Source organism: Lathyrus oleraceus, chromosome 7 (assembly GCF_024323335.1).
Source record: "Lathyrus oleraceus cultivar Zhongwan6 chromosome 7, CAAS_Psat_ZW6_1.0, whole genome shotgun sequence".
NCBI lineage: Eukaryota > Viridiplantae > Streptophyta > Magnoliopsida > Fabales > Fabaceae > Lathyrus > Lathyrus oleraceus.
The window spans coordinates 256181800-256205356 of NC_066585.1; the positions used below are offsets into that span (position 1 = coordinate 256181800).

At 32.7% G+C, this 23557-nt stretch overlaps 1 protein-coding gene across 1 annotated transcript; it reads right to left on the reverse strand.

Annotated features, from left to right (window-relative positions):
* Positions 1 to 770: 770 nt before the first annotated feature.
* On the reverse strand, positions 771 to 20645 carry LOC127103288 (uncharacterized). Its single transcript, XM_051040558.1, has 6 exons — positions 20471 to 20645; positions 6656 to 7125; positions 6442 to 6563; positions 1349 to 1454; positions 938 to 1192; positions 771 to 851 (listed from the first exon to the last, which is right to left on the reverse strand). Exons 1-6 carry the CDS (start codon positions 20643 to 20645, stop codon positions 771 to 773), a joined length of 1209 nt encoding a protein of 402 aa, XP_050896515.1.
* Between the last annotated feature and the right edge of the window lie 2912 nt (positions 20646 to 23557).

Here is a 23557-nt window from a genome sequence, read left to right on the forward strand (position 1 = left end):
TATATTGAACATATTTTATCCTTATAAAATCAGTTTATAAAATCATTCTTGTGGGAAATAGAAAAAAAAATTATCTTTAAAAACTTGTATGCTGCTCGACTCTATTCTTTTTGGAAGTTAGGGTATGTTCTAACCAGAACCGGTCCAAGGAGAGGCTGCTGAAACACAGACTTTAAGCTTCACTCAGAAATCATAATTATCTTGCATGTTAAAAACTTTTTTCTGTAAAAAAAATAAAGATCTCCTTTTTAAAGTCTAAAATAATAAGTTGTTCTAATGAAAAAGAAAAGAAAAAAGAGTGATATTCTACTGTGAATCAATTTTTATTAATTTTCTTAATTTAATAATATCTAAGGTGGATATTTTATATTATTTTTGTGAACATTATATTTAAAAATAAAAAATAAAGTTTCTTTGTCAAATGTTAAATTATGTTCATTTTACATCTATGGAAGATTCAAAATATTATCTAATAAAAAGTTATGTGCAGATGTTTGAGTAATGTTACATGTAATATATAAATAATCTTGTACAACAGTCAAACGTGCAAGTGACGAGTTAATAACATGAGCTGTGAAGAATCTGTCGGTGATGGGGAGATGAAACAATGAGGAGACATCATTCAAAGTGACAACCATCTCCCCAAACGAAAGATAAAATGAAGATGTTTCCTTGTACCATCGTAAAACAAAAGCAGTAAGAAGTGAAGCGCCGAGCATGGTAAGTGAGCAGTCCACAAATGCGAGGAGATCAAAATCATGTACAATTTGTCAGACCTGCTCAGGCATCAGAGTCTTCGGGAAGTTCTTCATCTTCGACCTGTGGAAGGTCACCTTCAACATGAGAAGATCCTGTAATAAACAAATTAAAAAAATTAGCAGTTAGCTTTCATGGAACAATATTAAATAAATTAAAGTTAAACATAAAATATATATACCTCTCCCTGTCGTAGTCGGTATGCGACATGGTTAACATACTCTTTAAGCATCAGCCAATCAATTGGTCCTCCCGGAAATGCTCCATTAGTGTGCACAGACGGCTTCGTCGATGGAGTCGCAACCTCTATGTAAGTAGTAGCAGATGAGACCGAATATGTGACAGCCACCTCATCATCAACAAGAACATCTGTAATAGGGGCATCTGGCTGGACCATTTCATTAGCAATCTCAACAGCAACATGTGTCACATCTTTCTAGACCGATGGGTTATGAACATCCTGAGCATGAACAACCTCAACATCATCTTTGGACTGCTCGACTGATCTCACTACTCATCATTGAGTTCAATGGGGTGCGCAAAATTGCCCATGTTCAGCCAACCGTTTCCGATGTGAATTGGTTGGAACCACCCGTCCAACCCGTATATTGGAAGACTCAGCCTCAACAACCATAGTCTGGTATGCCGCTCTATATGTCGCTCTACCTGCAATAGTCCCGTCATTCCTCTGTATTTCACTGCAAAAGTCAGAAAAAATCAAATAAATTCCAGAAATTTTAAAATTTCCCTAATTTCATCGAAAATTATAAAAGTTTTGAGAAAAAGATTTTTTACTATAGGAAATTCTGATTTTTTTTTTGGAAAATGCATATAAATTGTATTGGGAATTCTAAAATTTCCAGAAAAATAAATTTAAAAATATCAGAAATTCTGAAATTCACGGTACATTTTCAACTGATTTCTCTAGAAATTTTGAAATTTACGGTAAAATACATACTGTTTTCAAAATTTTTGGGAGTCAAAATAAATTTTTTGGTATTGCCTAAAGAATTTTGAATTCACGCGTATGTTTGATAAAATTTGAAAAAAAGTGAAAAATGTTCAAGGCTAATAGTGTCTATTCATAGGGATTGGGGGAAAACCTCTAATGTGATCCATTTTCCATTTTTTTAAGCCCTCTAGGGTTTCTCTAATCTTATTGATAATCCAAATGAGACACATCCCCTCCTTTGTTGTTTTGTGTCCCCCACTTCTTCTGCCATTGATTTATGCCATATGGGTGCAAAGTGTATTGTCCTATGTCTTATTGTTAGGTAGTCCGAGAGAAAACCATGTGTGTGCAAATGTGTGCTAAGCCTAATGATTCGTTGTCGCACACGGGTCAAAAACGAGTAATAAAATATAGTAAACGGGAAGCGACACCTTGAGTATCGTATCGCAAGTATTCTTGTATTATTCTTAACCTAATGAAATCGATTTAAGGGGTTTATGTTTTAGTGGTCGATTTAGAAAACAAAGCAAAAAAAATTGTTGGTTCTAGGTGTTGGCAGCAATTTTGGTAAAATCAAGAGTGTTCACAAGATGTTACATGTGATGTCTTAACATAAGATATCTTGTACCTGCTGGATGTTTAAAATATAATTATGCAGGATTGTTTCAGGATGTCATACCCGATGTCATGACATCTGATATCATGTACCTGGTGGATATTTAAAATGGAATTATGCAGGATTGTTCCAGGATGTCAGACCCGATGTCATGACATCTGTATACAGAACATTCAGTCTGAATGTTATGTATTATGTGATTGCGCTTTTAATGGCAATCTGTGTATGATTGATGAGTTAATTGAACATGCTATCAATCAGTAATTACAACGTGATTAACTTATTTTCCAAAGAGATCTAATCAACTGTCATAAGAAGATTTGAATGGAAAATAGTTTTAGGATTTTATGATGTCCAAGCCCAGCAAATTGCTTCTATAAAAAGGACATAGAAAACCTGATTTGATACGCAAGAAATACAGAGCAAAATATTGAGAGAGAATAAGGGTTTAAGTCTTGTGTGGTTTTGTGACTTGTAAGCCATTCAATTCATCCAGAGATGATTGAATTGGCCTGATTTTTGAGTTGTAATTTGTCACTCTAAGCTTTTAAGCATGAGTGTGTGTCTACTTGATTGAAGCTGCTAAGTAAGATCAAGTGTGTGTCTTTGAAGAGTGTCTTTTTTTCATTGTAATTCTTGTTTAATATCACTGGTGTAATTGAGGGGGAGTGAGTGGGATCTCATATCTAAGAGTTCTTAAATAGAAGTCACACGGGTAGAGATTAGGTGAAAAAGACTGTAGCTTGTGTTGTTTACTGAGAGTCTTTGAACTGATTCTATTTAGTGGATTTCCTTCCTGACTTGGTAGCCCCCAGACGTAGGTGAGTATGCACCGAACTGGGTTAACAATTGCTTGTGTCTCTTGCATTACTGTTCTTTATCTTTATCCTATTTATATTGTTCAGATATTAGTGTCATGACATTACCTTCGACATCTCATATCTGATACCAGAATTTCAAAAGTGATTAAAATAAGCGATTATAAGATAAGCCAATCTACTGTTTTCGGTTTCCGGCTAATCATTGGTTTTTACCTACCAATTCCCTAAGCGGCTTCGATCTCTATTCGATTCAAATTCGATTGACAAGCGCAATATATATATATGACAGATTTATATTCCTATATTCTGAATTAAGCAAACGGATAAATACAATCGTGAATTAAGCAAACACGATTTACAAACGCAATTTAACGACAAAGTGACGAAAACGGCAATTAATAGTTAGGAATGCAATCATACGAATTTAATCAAAACCATTCCACAAAATACAGATTAAGCAAATGAAATTTCATAGAATAGAATTGAAAGAGAACGAAATTAAATTGATAGAATAAAAACCTCAAAGCCTTGGAAATTTGGTTACAGCAGATTGACTCTAGGAGATTAGTTCCTCTTCATGATCGCACAAAACCAAAAAGTTATTGTGAATAATGTGTGTTTGCTACAGTACCGTGGCTGCCCTTTTAAACAGAATAAGGGTTTCACTTGTAATTCAAACTGGGCCGGAAAAACTAAATTTGGCCCAAAAGAAATTATTTCCTAAAGTATGAAACTTCAACGAATTATTTGAGACGTCTGCACTCCGAATCATCTTTTGGCTTCAACACGAAAGTTGTAGCCCTTTCTCTTAGCTTTCCAGCGCATGTTAGAACGCGCAAAACGACATCTAGTAGCTCAAGTTATGATCTAAATAGTCGACAGGTATCCAATAGCCGCTAAAACTGAAAATAACAAACGAAAATAGATTAAAGGAAAACATGAACTTAAATCTAAAAGCATAATAAAATATTAAAATAAGTAAAATAAACTAGATAAATGCCTAAGTACAATTATAGAAGAATGTGCATCAAAATGCACTGATCAAATTCCCCCACACTTGAACTTTTGCACTCCGAGCAAAATTACAATTTCAAACCAAAAGGAAAGAAAATAGAGCATGCACTTCCAAAAGTTTTCAAGATACAAGGTATAAGCATAATTCTAAGTCTAAGCTTCAAGAATATGGTGTTAGTAAGCAACTATTTGTGACATTCAAAGCAGGTAGAAAAACAGATTACCAAAAAGTACATCAACAACAGTAAGATCCTCACAGGATATAATTCACTCAACTCTCAAGTGTTTAGATTAACTGTTTACACTCAAAGCACAACATGAAAATTAGTACTACCATAAGCTTGAAAGGACTCTAACATCCACAATTGGAATACATGCACACAAAGATCAAAAGGACTTTTATTTGGTTGTAACGTGACCAAGGTAAGGGTGAGATAAATCATAAGGGATACTAGGCTAAAATTCAAAGAGATAAAAAAGACTTGAAAGAAACTGAGGAAGTTGAATTTACAAAATATTTCATTCACTTGAACAACTCTATAACAATTGTTTTCTCTTCTCTTTCCTCTTTTTATTCTTTTTTTTTGAAGGAGTATGTATTGACACGTATTGAAATATTACAAACATAATTCTTTTTTTTCCTTCCTCTTATCCTTCTATTTTTTCTTCCTTTTATCCTTCTATTTTTTCATTCCTTTTTATTTTTTTTTCTATTTTTTTTTCTTTTTCTGCCAACTTCTGAAATATTACAAACATAATTATTCAACCCCACACAACTCCAAACAAGACTCTTTCAATCCTTTGAATATGGTGATAACATTGTTTTTCACTTCTCGGCTTGTAATGAGTTTTAAATAAAAAAAAGGATAATAGGCTCAAGGGGGTTTCAAACAAGGGATGCAATTATTTTAGGGTTGACTTTTTGGCTAACTGGCTAAAAAAACAAAAGAAAACAAAATTTCCTTTATCATATCAGTGTGCACAAGTAAACAACAACATCAACAAGAGTCAATTCAAGTTCTAGAGACCAACAGACATGAGTGAATCACACAAGAAAGAAAGAGATGGATTTTTGTATGTTATCCATATAAGGCTCAAAGCTCACTAGGGTTAATGATCTACTGCTAAAGATATACAATTTAGAGTCTAGTCCTACCTATCATACTAAAAATGCACAGTAAATTTTTCACATCACACCACAAGACTTTAGTCAAGAGAACTAAGAAAAATACTCATAATTGTAACTCAAAAACTAAAGGAAAAAGCATGCAATTTTTTTTAAGAAAGCAAACAAAAACCAAAGTAGAGGAAAACTGAAAACAAAACAAAGAAAACAAAACAAATAAATGGTTCCCTCCCCCACACTTAAAACATACATTATCCTTAATGAAAGAGCATAACTATAAAATAAGAGTGATAGAAAGTAAAGAACACACCCGGGGAGTCAAGGCGGATAAGTGATTGCATAAGCAGCCTTTCCCAAAGAGAGTTCTCCTACAGTCTCTTCTTCCAAAGTCGGGTTCTCATGTAGTAGCTTTGGGTAGTGTCCGTTGACCTTGAAATTTTGATTAGTGCATTCGCCTTGTATTCCAGGATCAAAGAAGAATCTTTTATAAGTAAAAGTGTTGAATGGGCGCGTGAAAGTGATCTCCTTTTTCACAATATCAAGAATCAAAGGATTACGGGGCAGCCTCACTACTTTTATTTCATCTTTAAGTAAGATCCTATGCATACATATGGAATGGCTAATATCACGAGTGTCAGCCAAGGTCCATCCAATTCCCTTCTTATGTTTCTGCTTAAGTTGAAGCTTTGATGAATAATATGAATCCTCGGGAAGTGGTTTAGGCTCTACAGAATGTGGTTGTTCAATGGATGGTATGTTTGGGGCAGCCGGAATGTCAAGAGCTTCAGCCACATAAGCAACTTCGTTTATACTATCACCCTGCAAGGCAGCATCAATCTCAGCACAAACAACACAAAGATTAGTGCCAATATAATCATCACATGAATAAACATCATCAAACTCAGATAGAGATGGAAAATCAAGTGAAAACAATTCAGAAAAGGTGTCATCAACCAACTCAGAGGTCAATTCAATATGAAAAATAAAATGCTCCTCCAAGGGATGTTTCATGGCATCGAAAATGTTAAATTTTGTGACAATGTCACCAAATTCCATGGACATGGTTCCATCATCGACATCAATTTTTGTTTTCGCCGTTTTCATGAACGGTCTGCCTAAAATGATGGGCGATCTGCTTGAATTTGTTTCTCCATACATGTCTAGAATGTAGAAATTTGCAGGAAAAATCAAGTCATTAACTTGAACAAGCACATCTTCCACTACTCTAATAGGGAGAGCATTACTTTTGTTCACTAGTTGAATGATTAAACCTGTATGCTGTAAAGGACCAAGATCAAGGTTATTATAAACAGAGGTAGGCATAACATTAATGCCTGCTCCCAAATCAAGCATGCAATTGTTGAATTTACTATCCCAATGGTACATGGAATATAAAAAGTTCCTGGATCCTTGCACTTTTGGGGTATGGCCTGTTTAGGCTGGATAAGGGCTGAAATGTTTCGTCCCAAATTTACTCTCTCATTGCCCTTCAACCTTTTCTTACTTGTGCACAAGTCTTTTAGAAATTTTGCATACTTCGGAACCTGCTTAATAACATCAAGAAGCGGAATGTTTACCGCCACTTTTATGAACACATCTAAAATTTCTCTCTCATTGTCTCCATCATTAGTCCTTTTATTTTTCATTATTCTATGTGGGAAAGGAACTGGTGGCACATACTCCTTCTCTTTTTCTTTTTCAGTTTCTACCACAACAGAGGGTTCAATTTCTACCACAACGGAAGAAGGTTCAGGTGTTACCTCAAGATTTTTTTTTTCTGGGGATGGTTCTGTTACCTTCCCGGATCTCAACGAAATTGCACTCACATTAGCATTATGACCTTTTGGATTCACAACGAGTAATAAAATATAGTAAACGGGAAGTGACACCTCGAGTATCGTATCGCAAGGATTCTTGTATTATTCTTAACCTAATGAAATCGATTTAAGGGAGGTTTATGTTTTAGTGGTCGATTTAGAAAACAAAGAAAAAAAAGTGACTAAAATAAGCGATTATAAGATAAGCCAATCTACTATTTTTGGTTTCCGACTAATCATTAGTTTTTACCTACCAATTCCCTAAGCGGCTTCGATCTCTATTCGATTCAAATTCGATTGACAAGCGCAATAGATATATGACAGATTTATATTCCTATATTCCGAATTAAGCAAAGGTATAAATACAATCGTGAATTAAGCAAACACGATTTACAAACGCAATTTAACGACAAAGCGACGAAAACGACGATTAATAGTTAGGAATGCAATCATACGAATTTAATCAAAACCATTCCACAAAATACATATTAAGCAAATGAAATTTCATAGAATAGAATTGAAAGAGAACGAAATTAAATTGATAGAATAAAAACCTCAAAGCCTTGGAAATTCGGTTACAACAGATTGACTCTAGGAGATTAGTTCCTCTTCATGATCGCACAAAAGCAAAAAGTTATCGTGAATAATGTGTGTTTGCTACAGTACCGTGGCTGCCCTTTTAAACAGAATAAGGGTTTCACTTATAATTCAAACTGGGCCGAAAAACCTAAATTTGGCCCAACAAATGGCCCAAAAGAAATTATTTCCTAAAGTACGAAACTTCAACGAATTATTTGAGACGTCTTCACCCTGAATCATCTTTTGGCTTCAACACGAAAGTTGTAGTCCTTTCTCTTAGCTTTCTAACGCATGTTAGAACACACAAAAAGGAATCCTGTAGCTCAAGTTATGATCTAAACAGTCGACAGGTATCAAATAGCCGCTAAAACTGAAAATAACAAACGAAAATAGATCAAAGGCAAATATGAACTTAAATCTAAAAAAATAATAAAATATTAAAATAAGTAAAATAAACTAGATAAATGCCTAAGTACAATTATAGAAGAATGTGCATCAAAATGCACTGATCACCTAAGCAGATGAATGTAATAAGCAAGTCAAAATCACTTTATCATGTTTTGATTCATTAAGATTAACAAACAGATCAATTAAACAAGATAAGAAGCAACAAATGAGTAAGGGAAGATGAATAGAGTATGAAGTGATATAGTGAGTAATGAGACATAAAAGTAAAGTGCATTAAGTAAATGACATAAAAGTAAATGGCATAAACTAAATGACTTAAATTAAAAGGCAAGAATTAAATGGTAATAATGTAAAGTGTTAGGAGTTAATGGTCAATTAATTATGTCGGGACAATTTAGTGTCATGTTAAATAATCGTAAGTAGGATTATGTAGAAGCCATACCTATCTGAGGTCGATCAATAACAATGTATGTATCAGACATGTTAGAGAATTAACACAAAGTTAATCTCTTACAACATGTAACACAATGATCAAAGCAAAAGAAGAGAAGAGAATAAGATATAATGAGTGAATAGTTAAGATAATCACATATGGATTAATCTATCCACAAATCAAAGGACTCAAAATATGGCGCATTGATGGGTAACCTATCATTGATGCAAATTATTGAAGATGATTCATGATCATCTATCAACAAATTTGGATCAAAGAAGGTTGAATCAATCTCAAGTCCATCTATAAATGATTTGAGATGTGGAAGACCTCTTCAACCAAGCAATCAACTTAGGTAAAAACATCAAGTGAATAACAAAAAGAAATAAAAAAGATTAAAAAAAGATTTAATAATGATTAATAAAAGAAAATAAAAGAGAAAATGTCAAAGAGGTATCAAAACATCAAATAAAATCCCAAGAAAAATGGAAGAGGTCAACAAAATTATAAGTAACTTGACCTCCAAAGTTGGGGTGAAAAATGTTTTAAAATGATTAAAATAAAAATATTAAATAAAAATTAAATGAAACATAAAAGAAATATGAATCAAATGCAAAATGAATTTTAAAAAGTATGGAAAAATCATATGTGATAGAGAATATTTTTATGAAATTGTGAAAAAAAGTTGGACTAAAAAATAATAAAGGGGATAATTAAAATGATTTTTGAAAGAAAAAGAAATAAAAAGAAAATAAAATAGAAAAAAAGAAAACATTCAAATGTAACAACTAGTGAAGTGGTGCATTCTGATTTGACAAGGGACACTTCATCTTCAACCTCTGCATTTTCGATTTTGCAACTTCAGAAATTGGGAGTTTTGAGCTCAAACACTATGGTACAAGCTACTACTACCATCATCGTCCCCATCTCTCTGCATCAGAGCAATTGATTTCCTCTAAGCAGAGAGAATTTTCTCAAACTCATGAAGAACCCTAAAACTTCAAAGTTAAATTAAATGACCAAATCAAAAGATAAATCAGAGAGAGGTGAGGGCTTTCAATTAATAGAACAACACAAAGAGAATGGTAACTTGTTTGAAGTGTAATTTCACTCGTGACTACCTTGTCCAAATCGAGGTCGAAGATTGAAGATGGTGAAACTGGAAGCAAGGATGCAGGGAGTTTCAGACCACGATAATCCTTCAGACAACTTCAGATGATGCCGATGAAGGATTATGGGAAGAAATTTGGAAGCAAAAGGACTTGAATCGAAGAAATGAGTGACTGGTTTTTTGGTGCTTTCGAGTTTCAATGAGGAGGGGATTTCTTGGCTCTTGAAGCTTGGTAAATAAGTAAAAACCATCCTCTATTTATAGGGAATGTAATGAGGTCAAGGTTCGCGTGAGATTGGATCCCAAACGTGTAAATCCAATATGAAAATCTGAGATTCAAACTGTGTGAAAAATTGGTACCAAACTCGTGATTTTGGTGCTTTGCAAGTCATTTTGTGTTATGGTGAGATGCGTTCGGTCACGAGAAACAAGTTTGCACGCATGAGAAGTGGTCCAATGTTGATTTGGCATGATTCCACATTATAGGTCACGCTGCAAAACAAATTTTAGATCACCATGTTCATGCTTAGGCCAATTCCAATGCACTCATGCGTTTTCCAATTTTATTTGAGCCAAATGATCCTTTCATAGAGTAGAATGCAATGCAAAAAGAACCAAGTCCAAATGATGTTTGAGATGGAAGTTACATGCTTGGGAAGTTTAGATCGTGACCTAAAATTTAGGCTGGGCAATTGGCCAAGCAACTTGAGCCATGTTTGGTCATTTTGACGTCCTAAGTTGATGACACCATAACTCGTGCATTTTGAGCCAAACTTGGGCCAAATGATCTTTCACATAAGCTTAACAAGATGCAAAAGGAATGGGATCAAAATGGTACTTGAGCTGAAAATGACATGGATGGAAAGTAGTGGTCATAACAAGGTTTTGGCCCATTTTGGCAACTTGGTCCTTTTCACAAATGAGGTCCTTAATGATTGAATTGGTGTTTGACCCTTGAAGAAAAGTTGTAGAGGGACTCAACAGACACATTTGGATCAAAGAAGCTCGGAAATTGGATACAAATTAAAGAAGTTATGGAGTTTGGACCAAAGGCGTGACATACTTGCAAATTAGGTCAAACCAACTTGTATCCCTTTATGCAAACTTGATTCTTTCCTGCATTTCAAGACACCATGATGATATAATAATCATCCTTTGATGAAAAATTGATTAGGTCTTGAGTGATCTTGAGAACATCTTGAGGATTGAATTATGTGACATGGAAATAAACACATGAACCACCTTTGAATCACATGGAGCACACTTGCATTTCCCTTGACCAAAGACCTTTGTCTTGCCTTGATTTGGAGCATGATCACCTACATGAGCATAGTAACAAACAAATACCATCTCTTATTGAAGTTAGGGTTATTTGACAAGCAAAATCAAGATGAAACCCTAATGTTAAGATATAAACCAACAATGTGGCCATGCTTGTGATCTCATGACCAAATGCAATGGTCATGCATGATATGATTAGATGTATGCAAATGAGCTATGCAAAAAAAGTAAAAATGGAGGGTAAATTTTGGGGTATGACACCTATATGACAAAGGATGAAGAAACTTCCCAGATCTTTGAGCTTAGGGAGAACTATGTTTTGAATCACGACACTACTATCAAGGGTCATAGCCACGGTCTCATGGTCTTCTATCTTTGTTTTGTTTGAGAGGATCTCCTTTAATAACTTGACATAAGAGGGCATTTGGGTTAGCGCCTCAGTGAAAGGCACATTGAGTTAGATCTTCTTGAGAAGTTCCAGAAACTTTTTAAATTAGGCATCCACCTTGGGAAAGGAAGAATGAGTTTATAGGGAGGAGGAGCAACATATGGCACTTCATTCTCAACCTCTTCAACAACATCCTTTTCGGGTGGTGTTGTCAAACTAACTTCAACCTCCCTCTCTTAAGAACTAGAACTAGCCACTTCTTTACCACTATGGGTCGTCACTATAAGAATAAGATTTAGTTTTGCATATGGCCTCATGTTTTGGTGATAACAATACATAGACTCATAAAGAACAATTTTGTACCCTAACTATTTTGTTAAGTGTGCAGATATTAGATGCAAGTTCTGACTCTGAAGAAGTGACATGTGACATCATCATACTCTGAACCTAATGCACTCTGACTCTGATATGTGTGTTTTACAAAGATGATCAAGCTCTGAATTACTGTGCTCAACGCTTCTGAACATCACTATCCAAAGTTTTCATTATGAATCTGACAAGGGAAGCCTTTAATATTGGCAAGCTCTGAAGTCTTACGCTCAATAACTCTGATGAACTGTGTAACCAGACTCTGGATCAAGACTCTGAAGACCAAGTTCTGAAGACTCTAAAGACAAGGTTTTGAAGACTTTAAATACAAGGTTCTAAAGAATATCTCATACAGACTCTAATTCTTCTTCTATGCATGCTTCATCAACTCTCTATCCTAATCCTCTGAATAATTGAAGATAAGATAAAAAACGTTTACGTGAGAAAATAATACACAATACAAGATCAATATTCTTTCTACTATACTGATTTCATGGGAAAAGGATTGTACTATTGTACCATTGTCTCTCCCATTTTCACAGACCGTTATGCAAGTATACAACTACATTTGTGAATTCCATTTCTGCCCTCCAACAAATATTGTCATTTCCTATATAAAAGAGTCTTGAAAGAATGAAATACTATGCCCAACTACACAGTAACAACTATAACATGAAAATTGCATACTGTGAATATTTTGAGAGAAATAAAAACAAACACACAAGAAACTTTTGTTCATACACTTTCATGGAAAATATTTGTGTGTGTAAATCTTTGTAATACATTTGTGTAATCCGCTTTCTTAGAAGCAACTTTCTAACACACTTTGTTTGTCAACTTTTGAGATGTATTTCCTTGCGAGACTAGGGTATAATCAGAATTTCTCAAGAAGACATTGACGATTAGTATTTGTGGTTGTAATCAAGTTTGGTCAGAGTGAATTAAGTCCATTTGATAAGAGGAAATCACCTTGAAGGGTGGACTGGAGGTAGCTTAGTTAATAATGAACCAGGATAAAACATAAGGGATTACGAAATAAGTTCATAATGTTAATAGTTTATGTAAACAGTTAGGATAGTTTTAAAACAACATTAACAATCTCATAAAATGATTCACAATAATTAGATAATCATAAATGAAAATATAATGCAATGCATTTCTCCCCTGCTTCTCAATGCATGTGGTACCAAGGTTTGAATGTCATAGTTACGTGAATAAATTATCCATGTCTCTGGTTTCTCTCTGAACCTGAGACCTTCATTAGTTCCTCTCTAAACCATGACCTCACTGAACTGAAGTTCTACCTATCTCTGATATATATGAATGCATAAATCTCAACTAATAACATTTAAAACACACACTCAACAACGATTCCTTTTTGAACCCACAACTTTTCCAATGTAAAGTTAACACTATAGTTCCTCTCCGAACTACTAAACTCAACACATTATATAATTACCGCTCAATTTAATATAATTATATAAACATTCACAATTATTCATGAACATGGTATACACATAATTCTACATCCTATACATGATTAACTTGTAGCTTGTCAGAGATTACAAGTATACTCTAGCCTTAACTCACTGTTGATCAACACAACTCAGAACACGCCAGATTACTCAAATTTAACTCTAACAACATAATACCCTACTCTAAACTACTCATTAACTCCAAATTTAACCGTTTTGACTTGGATGCCTTAACAAATAAAAATATTACAAAAAAATCATCTTTATAAAGTCAAAAGGATCCAAACTCAACTCTAGTGTATCATATACCTTCAACTCCAACTCTAAACCTGTTAAAGGACTCTAAACAAATAAAAATATGACTCTAAACTCATAAAAAGGTAACGAAAAGTCATTGAAATAACAAACTCCTCAAAACCCATCGAGCCGGACCACGAACTGCCAAATGGATGCCTGAACTACAGGACATCGCGCTGATCTGCACTTCCAGACACTGCGCCGACCTGCACTGCCTCAGCCCGTGTGTGCCCCTACACGCTAGTGCGACTTCACATCGCATGTGATTTTCATCGTTGTTGACCGTAACCACCCTCCTCTGGCGCCGCTAAGTGTGACTCACACTACTACGCCGCCGTTATCAGGCTCGGCTTCCTGACTCCGCCGATCTGCCCCTCCATCCCACCCCTTACTCGATTTAGTTTTCTAACTTTTTGGAATTTTTGGCGTTTTTTTGGATTTTTTGGATTTTAAAGATTTTTCGCCCCAAAACACCGATCAACAGCCACACATAAAGTATAAACAATTATACAAATTTTACATTTTCGCCTTTATGGCGTAACCATCGATTCTCAAACAACACGCCAATATACTTGGTCAAAGATAGATCAAAATTCAACAATAACAATAACATATCGCATCATAATCAAAAGGTAAATATTATAATTGATCTCCTCAAAGATTTTACCCAAACCTTTTTTGCCACAAACATCAAATATAGATAAAGGAAGGAAGAAGGAATGAGGGTAAGGACCCCTCACAATTTGTATGTTTAGCCGCTCATACATGAATCATTCTCCCCTTTACTTAGAATTTTCATATCGATGAAAACCTTTAGCCTATTTGGGATTTTTCCTCGCTCTCGAAGGTTCTGCCTCTTTCCCCCTTTTTCCAAGTTTTACACGTACCGTACAAAACTTTACCCCAGTCTCTCTATTTATTTACCCTAATTTATCCTAATCTCCTTTCGCCCCTCAATTTTGTTATATCCATATTCTTTCTATTTTCTAAAACTCTATTTCCCATTATATTATTATTTAAATTAAATGTTACTCTAATTTAATTAAAATAACATAATTATCTAATTTTTCTAATATACTTAACTATCCCAACAAATTAATTAAATAAAACACTCAAATAATTATTTAAAATACACCAACACTCAAATAAAATAATTAAAAATAATAGCGATAATAGTAAAATAATATTGATACTATTAAAATAAAAATTATGGTGTTACAGACATCACGAATTTTGAGTTCAGCTGGTCATCGTTATTATGTTTTATTTTTGGATGGTTTTTCTGATTTTCTATGGATGTTTCCTCTAAAAAATAAATCCCAAGTTTTTGAAATGTTCACTTATGTTTCAAATTTAATTCGCACACAATTTTCTCAAACTATCAAATGTTTTCAATATGATAATGGGTGAGAATATGACAATATATCTTTTCATAATTATTGTGTTGCTAATGGTCTCATTTTTCGCTTCTCTTTCCCCACACTTCATCCCAAAATGGCAAGGCATAACGAAAAATACGCACCATTAACAACATGATTCACACTCTTCTCGGTCATGCTTCTGTTCCTCTCTCATTTTGGTATCATGCGCTTCAAATGACTATATATCTTCTTAATATTCTTCCCCATAAAACTCTGTCTAATCTCTCTTAACATTTGTATCTTCATGATCAATCTTACACACATCTTTGCGTCTTTGGTTGTCTTTGTTATGCCTTATTCTCCTCCACTACCATTAGCAAATTACAACCCCGCTCGACTCCGTGTGTTTTCTTAAGGTATCCCCTTAATCACAGAGGTTATAAATGTTTTGATTTGTCACACAGAAAAATCATCATCTCGCGGCATGTCATTTTTAATGAGACTTTGTTTCTCTTTGAATGTCTGTCTTCCCCACCTACCCCTACATACGACTAGTTCACTGATCATTTACACCTCTCTATTATACATCAGTGGACTTATTCGTCTTTATAGTCTCCACCAGACGATCTTCTCAGACTGTCGCCTATACCTGACCCTCAACCTATATCACCAGCTAAAATGAATTTTACATCCCTCATAGTTGAAATGAGTCATCAGTATTAGGTGGCTTGTCTATTTAAAAATATTTTAGATTTATTTTAACATGTAAATATGAAATATTATATTGAATTAGTTAACAAGCTGTACCCAATTAAAAAAACATCTCAAACTCAAATGGATATGTAAAATAAATGGTCAAACATTATAGGTTAGATCTCAAACCAAATGATACTTAGACTTGCAAATTCTTAACTTTTTTTATAAATTAAGAGCATCAAAATTTTAAAGAAAATTTAGACATTTCAACTATATTGATACTCTAAAACACAAATATTTTATACATATATCTTACCTATAAAAATCATAGAAATAACAAAACAAAGAAGTCTTTCGTACTCAGTATTAAGATTAAATGCATAGCTCTTCTTTCCAAAAAAAAAAAAGAAGTTAATTATACAAATATTCTAATAAATTTAGATCTATTAAAATTCTTACAAAATATTCAATTTTTTTTACCGCTAATTACTTCTTGTAAGGCAAGTGAAATACAATACCTCTTATGATTGAAAAAAGAATTCACAATCTCCAATATTCAAGAGAAAACAGTTTATTATAACTCAAGACTACACGTTAGTATTTTTAATTAAATCTAAATTGAATCCATATCTTTGTGAACACATGAAGGATACCAAGACACAAAGTACATGACTCTATTATCCTATACATTCCAAATTGGATTTTGCATTTCTTTATGTGCATTAATATTCTCCTTTCTTCGATATTATACTTTAATGAAGAAAATTTGCGCACCTATCAAAATGATCAACATATTCATCTTCTAGAATTTTTATCGTTAATACATTTCCTTTATTTTAAAGGTATTGATAATTAGCTTTAAATATATCAAAACTGTTTTTCAAACTTAAAAAAAAATGCTCACAACGGAATCATAAATTTTAACCAAAATCAAAGTGAACATATTTTATTGAGTTTGTAAGAAGACTAGGGGAGGCTAGATTTATTAAATAGATGTTGCGATACTAGCATAGCCTGGCCCTTTCTCAATTATGTAAATGAGAATTTATTACATACAATCCACTAAATAATGTCAACGACATTGCCAATCTAATCTGTATAGATTTGATGTGAATGAAAGAAAATAGACAAAATTCAATAGCCAGCTTGCTTAGTTATGATCCCATTAAATGGCATACAGTGTAGCTAACATGTTTCTGTTCCTTGATTGTGATTTGCGATTTTTTTTTTTTTTTAAGAATAATACAAAAATAATCACAATTTCAAATTATTTATTAATAGATTTCTTTAAAATGAATCGATGCGTTATTTGTAATGACATATGTGTTGATGAATTTGTACTCATGCGTCACTGTAATTGACGCATGCATGTAAAATATAAAAGCATGCGCCATTGCAATTGGCGTATGCATGTAAATGTATTAGCATACACCACTTGGCGCATGTGTATGGCTACTCTTTATTTTTTTATATGCATGCGTCAATTGCAGTGACACATGCTCCTACATTTTACATGCGCCAATTATAATGACGTATGCTCCTACATTTGATATGCTTTTACATGCATGCGCCAATTACAGTGACACATGCTCTTACGCATGCGTCAATTATAATGACGCACGCTCTCACAAATATGGTTAGTTTGATAAATAAATTAAAAATATAATTATTTTATTATATAATTTAAAAAAGATGATTATTTAAAAAAAATAGTGATTTACTAATGTTGGAACAAAATAAAATTGTGGATTTCACCTACCAAAAATAATATTGCGTCCTCATTGTTAGAAATTGTCTTGAACTAAATACTACCAAAATTAGTGTTTGTCATCAATTCTTAAGAAGTACGGGATTATTTTATTGAGATTTTTTTATTAATAATATATTTTAAAATATTTTGAAAAACACACCATATATTCACCAAAAATATTAAGATTATATATATATATATGAATTCTCTAATTTATAAAATATTGAATCTTTATTTTTTAATTAATTCTATCTCACATTTAATTCTTAATGTTTTTAATTTATATTTTTTTATCATAATGATTATGTGCATTAATAATTAAATAAAAGGTTAATATCTTTTTTCCCACCCTATCATAGGAACGAATTTGAAAAATTCTGTAAAAAAGAAACTTAGGATCTCTCATTACCTTATCAAAATTATCATATTTTGTCATATATTTAGTGACATGGAATATTAAGTTAACTCTTTTTTCCCTCTAATTATTATTATTTTTTTTTAATTTTTAAGTTTGGAGGTTATAAGACCTAACTAGTCCATGCACCCTTACCATTGGACTAGGCAGCTTGAGATGATAAAATCTCCCACAAAATGTACATATTATATCATTTGTTTAACATATTAATAAAAAATATATTAAACATTTCAATTAAATTTTTATTTTATCTCCCTCCCTCCCCCTCTTTCTCTCTCACACGTTTCTATTTTTATTATATTATATTTCATATTTAATTATATTAATTTATTATATAAACATTTATTTAATATAAAATTGTCATATTTGAAATCTATTTAATATTTTAATTATTGTCTATTTTATTATATGTAAGTTAATAATATTTGTTTGAAAAATAATATTTTATTGAGTTTTGTTTTGACATGGAAGATTTTATAATATTTATTTATTTTTATTAAAAATAAATAAAAATTTATTGATGTCTTATTTCTAACTATTTATTTACTTCTAATAAATATTTATGTACTATTATAAACAAATAAATATTTACTCATATATTATTAGAAATTAAGAAATATTTATTTATGTCTTATTTTTAAATATATATTTATTTCTAATATTTATTTATTTTTAATAATTATTTATGTATTATTAAAAATAAATAAACATTTATTTTTTCTTATTTAAGTATTTATTTATGTATTATTAGAAATTAATAAATATTTATTTATCTATTATTTTTAAATATCTATTTATTTTTATTAATTCATAAATAAATATTATAAAATTTCCTTTATAAAACAATTTCAACAAAACATTCTTTTCAAAACAAAATATTATTTATTTATATATTATGAAATAAATAGGAATTGAATTATAAAACAAATTTCAAATATAATAAATTTTATATTAAAATATATATTTATATAATAAATTAACATTATTAAATGTAAAATATAAATTAATTAAATTAAAAACGTATCAAGTGAGAGAGAGAAAAGAATAATTGAAATAGAAATTTAATTAAAATATTTGAAATATATTTGTATTAATATGGTAAGCAAATGATGTATATTTTTTTTAAACTAACTCAGTGGGTAGGGTGTCTAATTTAAATTTTTGGTATTAAAATTTCCAAATTTAAAAAATTAGAAAAAAAAATGTTAATTATGCAATCCATTGTGTTAAACAAATGGAGTATAATGAAGGGTCTAGAATATATATATATTAATAAAAAATATTATATCATTTGTTTAACATATTAATAAAAAATATATTAAACATTATGATGATCGAGTATAATGAAGGGTCTAGAATAACTATTAACCCTTAAATAAAATAAAATAAAAATTCTTCTATTATTAAATTTAAATAATTTTATAATCTTTGATAGCTTAGATGTTGTACATCCTAATAGATATATAATATGTGATAACTAATTTTCAACACATAGTAGCTACTCCTTGTTTAATTTGTCGAGTTTACAAATCAAAACATCATGATCAACGAAGGAATGTCAGTACATAACTTCAAATTTTGGTGGAGCATTTGATAACAAAAGTTTCTTGCTGGTTAGGTATCGATATTAAGTGCTACAGGAGTAGGCATTGATGAGAATACTACCAACACATATTATTGTTGATCTGAGTTTGTCAAAACTTTTATTATGTATAAATGTTAGGGACACGCGTGAATAAATGTTGGGGACATTTAACATCATATTTGTGGTTCACCTTCACTTGGGTCAGTGAGATATGGGCCTTTTCTCAAGTACATCTTTGGATTCTCATTTAGAAATTTCAAGCCCCCTCATCAAAATATACTTGGTATTCTCCATATTTTTAAAAATGTCAAAACTGTTCCCTACTGAAAAGTGAATTAAATTTTCGTTCAGAATTTTTGGTAGGTTAAACAAAATTTCCGATACTAACAAAATTTCCGATAATGTAACATAAATTTCTGGTATATTGAAAATTTCAAAAGTTTCGATAAGTTCCAATTAGTTTTGAAAATTTTGAAATTTACCATTTGATACTGGAATTTTCAACCAAAGTGAAATTTTCGGTAGTGTTATTTGTTTGAAATTTAAACGCTCAGGATATTGCCGACAGTTTTGGATGACTATGATTGCACTGATAGTTTTGTATGGTCCAAAGTAAATACAAAGTTGTATAAATAGGGGTCACCCGTTGTTTGATGAAAATATCTAAAAAAATGCATCTTCCTCAATTTTTTATTAAGGTTGACGTGTACTTCAACGAAACTTCACCTCTCGTAGAGTTCCGACTTCCGAATGACACCACATCTCTCGCCCACATGACGTCCAAGTTGAATGAATTACTGTCTGATACTGAAAACTGAAAGGTGAGAAAGATCGAGTTTCGTGAAGATTGGATTTATACTGACGGAAGGGTGAAATACAACCTTATTGAGTTGAAGACCGGTGAAGATGTGAAGGACATGTGGAGATCATTTCACCATAGGTTAATAAAGAGGTCGATCGAGTTAGATGCTAAGATTTCAAGGTCTGTCGACGACATAATGAAGATGATGAAACATCCATAATCATCTGGCAGTGTCTAGGTTTTCTTATTTATCACCGTTTTTTAAGCTACGTAATCAATTATCAAATGTTAGTTTATGTTGATGTTGCATGAATTGAAGATCAACAATATTAGCTAATTAAAAATTTTCTGATAAAGATGTCTGAGTAATATACAAATAATATATAATAAACAAAAGATGTCTTAATAGGTCCCTCACGGGCTATGTGTGCAACCCGAGATAATATAGTATAAACCTCGCCATATGAGTTTATCAAATCCATGAAGTTATCCATAATAACTGCAATCATTTGGAGGCGTTGCTGGTCATCAGCGTCAGCTGTAGGAGGCGGCGGCGACACGTCATCGACAGGTATCAGAAGGCCTAACATCATATGTATGTTCGATAGGTGGGATGATGATAGAGTTTGATACAATAAGGTATCACTCTAAGTAACCATCCTCACACTACGAGGGATACTGAACAGGAACTGCTCGATCTCTAATGGCATGACTAGAGCTGATGAAGTTACTCTGAAACCACCAATCAATGCTTGTAGATGGTATATATGGAACATGTCGTGGGATAATCTGAACATATCCATATTGTCCCAGACACCTCTCAGACAAGTGTCTAGCAACCATGGTCTCCCACCGCATATAACCTGAATATAATGAAGACTCCTTGAGCTCACGGTGGACTCTATGATCAATGTATGGTATCTAGATGACATCATCTACAATCAACACATCGAGCCTCCTCGTATACTCAACAACACCGGATGTGATTGCCTGGCCCTTCATCTCCTCTCCTGTGGGGAACTCACTAGGGAATGCTCCACTCCCCTATCACAAATGGTGGGAAAATGCTCATATATCCAGCACCGATACCAAAACACAAACATAACAAATAATAAATACGAAATGTTATTTGTAACAATTAAATAAGAAATCAACAACAAATAATAATTTCAAGTATACCTGTAACATACTCAAATAACCAGTAAGCTGTCTGGTCTTAAATATTGTCGCCACTCCAAGTGCAGTTTACATAATGGTCAACACAACATACCCCCAAGCCCATATGCTAACCTTGAGGCTACTGAACATACACGCATACCATGCGTCAATATAAACATTTGACTTATCCGCAAAGAGAGTATGTGTTATTAGATGTAGCATGTACACCCCAGCGACAACCACAACAAGCTTGTCGTACGTCTTCCGAAGCCAATACATACGAAGGTGAGCGCCCCTGTTGAAGGAAAAATACTTTTGCATGACCTTATTAGAAACTATCAGATCTCGTATAGCAGTCATACAGGCAAGCGACGAGCTAAAAACATGATTCGTCTAGAATCTACCGTCGATGGGGAGATGGAACAATGAGGAGACATCACCCAAAGTGATAGACATCTCCCCAAATGGAAGATGAAATGAAGATGTCTCCTTGTGCCATCTCTCAACAAATGCAGTAAGTAGTAGAGCTTCGATCATGGTGAGGGAGTAGTAGGCAAAATCAAGGAGCTCAAAATCATGTACAATTTGTCTGGCCTGATCAGGCATCAGAATCTTCGGGAGGGTTGGAAGAAGGCTCAAGATGACCTCCAGGAGACGAGTCTCGAAAAGCTGGATTTGTCTAAGCAGTGTGCTAAGTCGGGGAGGAAAGTTATTCCATTATACATGTTTCTTTTGAGATTACCCTAAAACAAGTGGAATTTTTCCATCCAGAAATGCAAATATCAAGGAAACAAATTATTGGTGTAATCCCTAAAGGCCAATAGTTTTATTGTAACTTAGTATTTATATCGAGTTATCTAATAATAATAATAATAATAATAATAATAATAATAATAATAATAATAATAATAATAATAATAATATTAATAATGATAATAATAATAATAAGACATTTTTTTATTATATAATTTTTTCTAAAGTAGTAAAGTCCCTCGAACAGTTAGCTAGTTGAAAAAAGCATTAAGTGAGACCCCATTAAATATAAGGATATTATTCTTAAAGTATATGTAGTCAAACTTTATAATGAAGCGAGAGAACACACACACACACACACACAAATATATTAGGAGTAATATTTATATTCGATTGATCTACCATGAGAATACTAAATAAAATATCATGCAAGTGTCGTAAGTTATTCTCAAGGTGATAATGGTGTATACCACCTTTTAACCTGAAACCATTATGGACCATATATGTGGATTTGAGTACTTTATTTTCGTTCAAACATTGCCCATAACATAATGACTATAAATATGGTTGATAGATTCTCCGCAAATCATACCGAGGGACATGAGTGACTTAAATAGAATTTTCTCATCCGCCGTAATATGATAAATGTCTAAGGGTCCAATATTGAATTATACAAGAGTGACACAATCTATGCCTTATGTTAAAGATAGACATGAGAGACAAAGGGTAATTGTGCTTATAAATATTATCACTGGACACTTTCATTATATTATATGACATTTTCATGACATGGGAAGCAATGATGTGTCGCTAGATACCGCTCAGTGTTTATTATATTTAATGTGTGATTTAGTGTCACGCCGTGAAAAATACAGAGTCGCTATCGAACTTTATTTATTCCAAAGGAAAAGGAAACTATCGATAAAACCCTTAAAAGAAAAGAAGATGGTAGTCGCAACCAAAAACGGATTTGTGAGTCGATTATGCAAGGGTAAAGTACCCCTCACATCCGTTGTACTTAACGGGAACCGTTTTGTTTGTTCTTTTCACGGATGTGTGTTACTATCTAAATGTTACTTGCGAAAGAGGAAAAATAAGTTTATTAATTAGTGTGCTCACCAAGGATTCGAACCCTCATGCCTACGTATTATCATAGTGCAATGAGAAAATCAGAGCTCCGTACTTTGTGGTAGAAAATACGGATTTGGTCGTTATTTTTATTGGACGATGTTAACATTCACATTCTAGTAGTTAAACGTTGCTTGTATGCTCGCGCGTGGGGAGGCTTAAACATTATTTGTATTGCGGTAAAACCGAAATAACACGTCCTTTGTGAAAAGTTTTTGAATGCCCTAAGGCGGGAAATTTAATTTGATTGCTTGTGATTGATTTTAAAGTAGGAAACAAGTATCAGACTACAAGTTAAGTACGACCGGCAATCTGAGTACTCGGGAGCTGAAAGGGCAAGTGCATCATAACCTCTCTTTTTCATCCTGAAAGTTTTTATTTATGAAATTTGTGAGGTGAGTTTAATCGTTGGTACTTAGAGAGAGATAAGTATCTAACCACAGGCTAAGTATGGTCGCCAATGCGA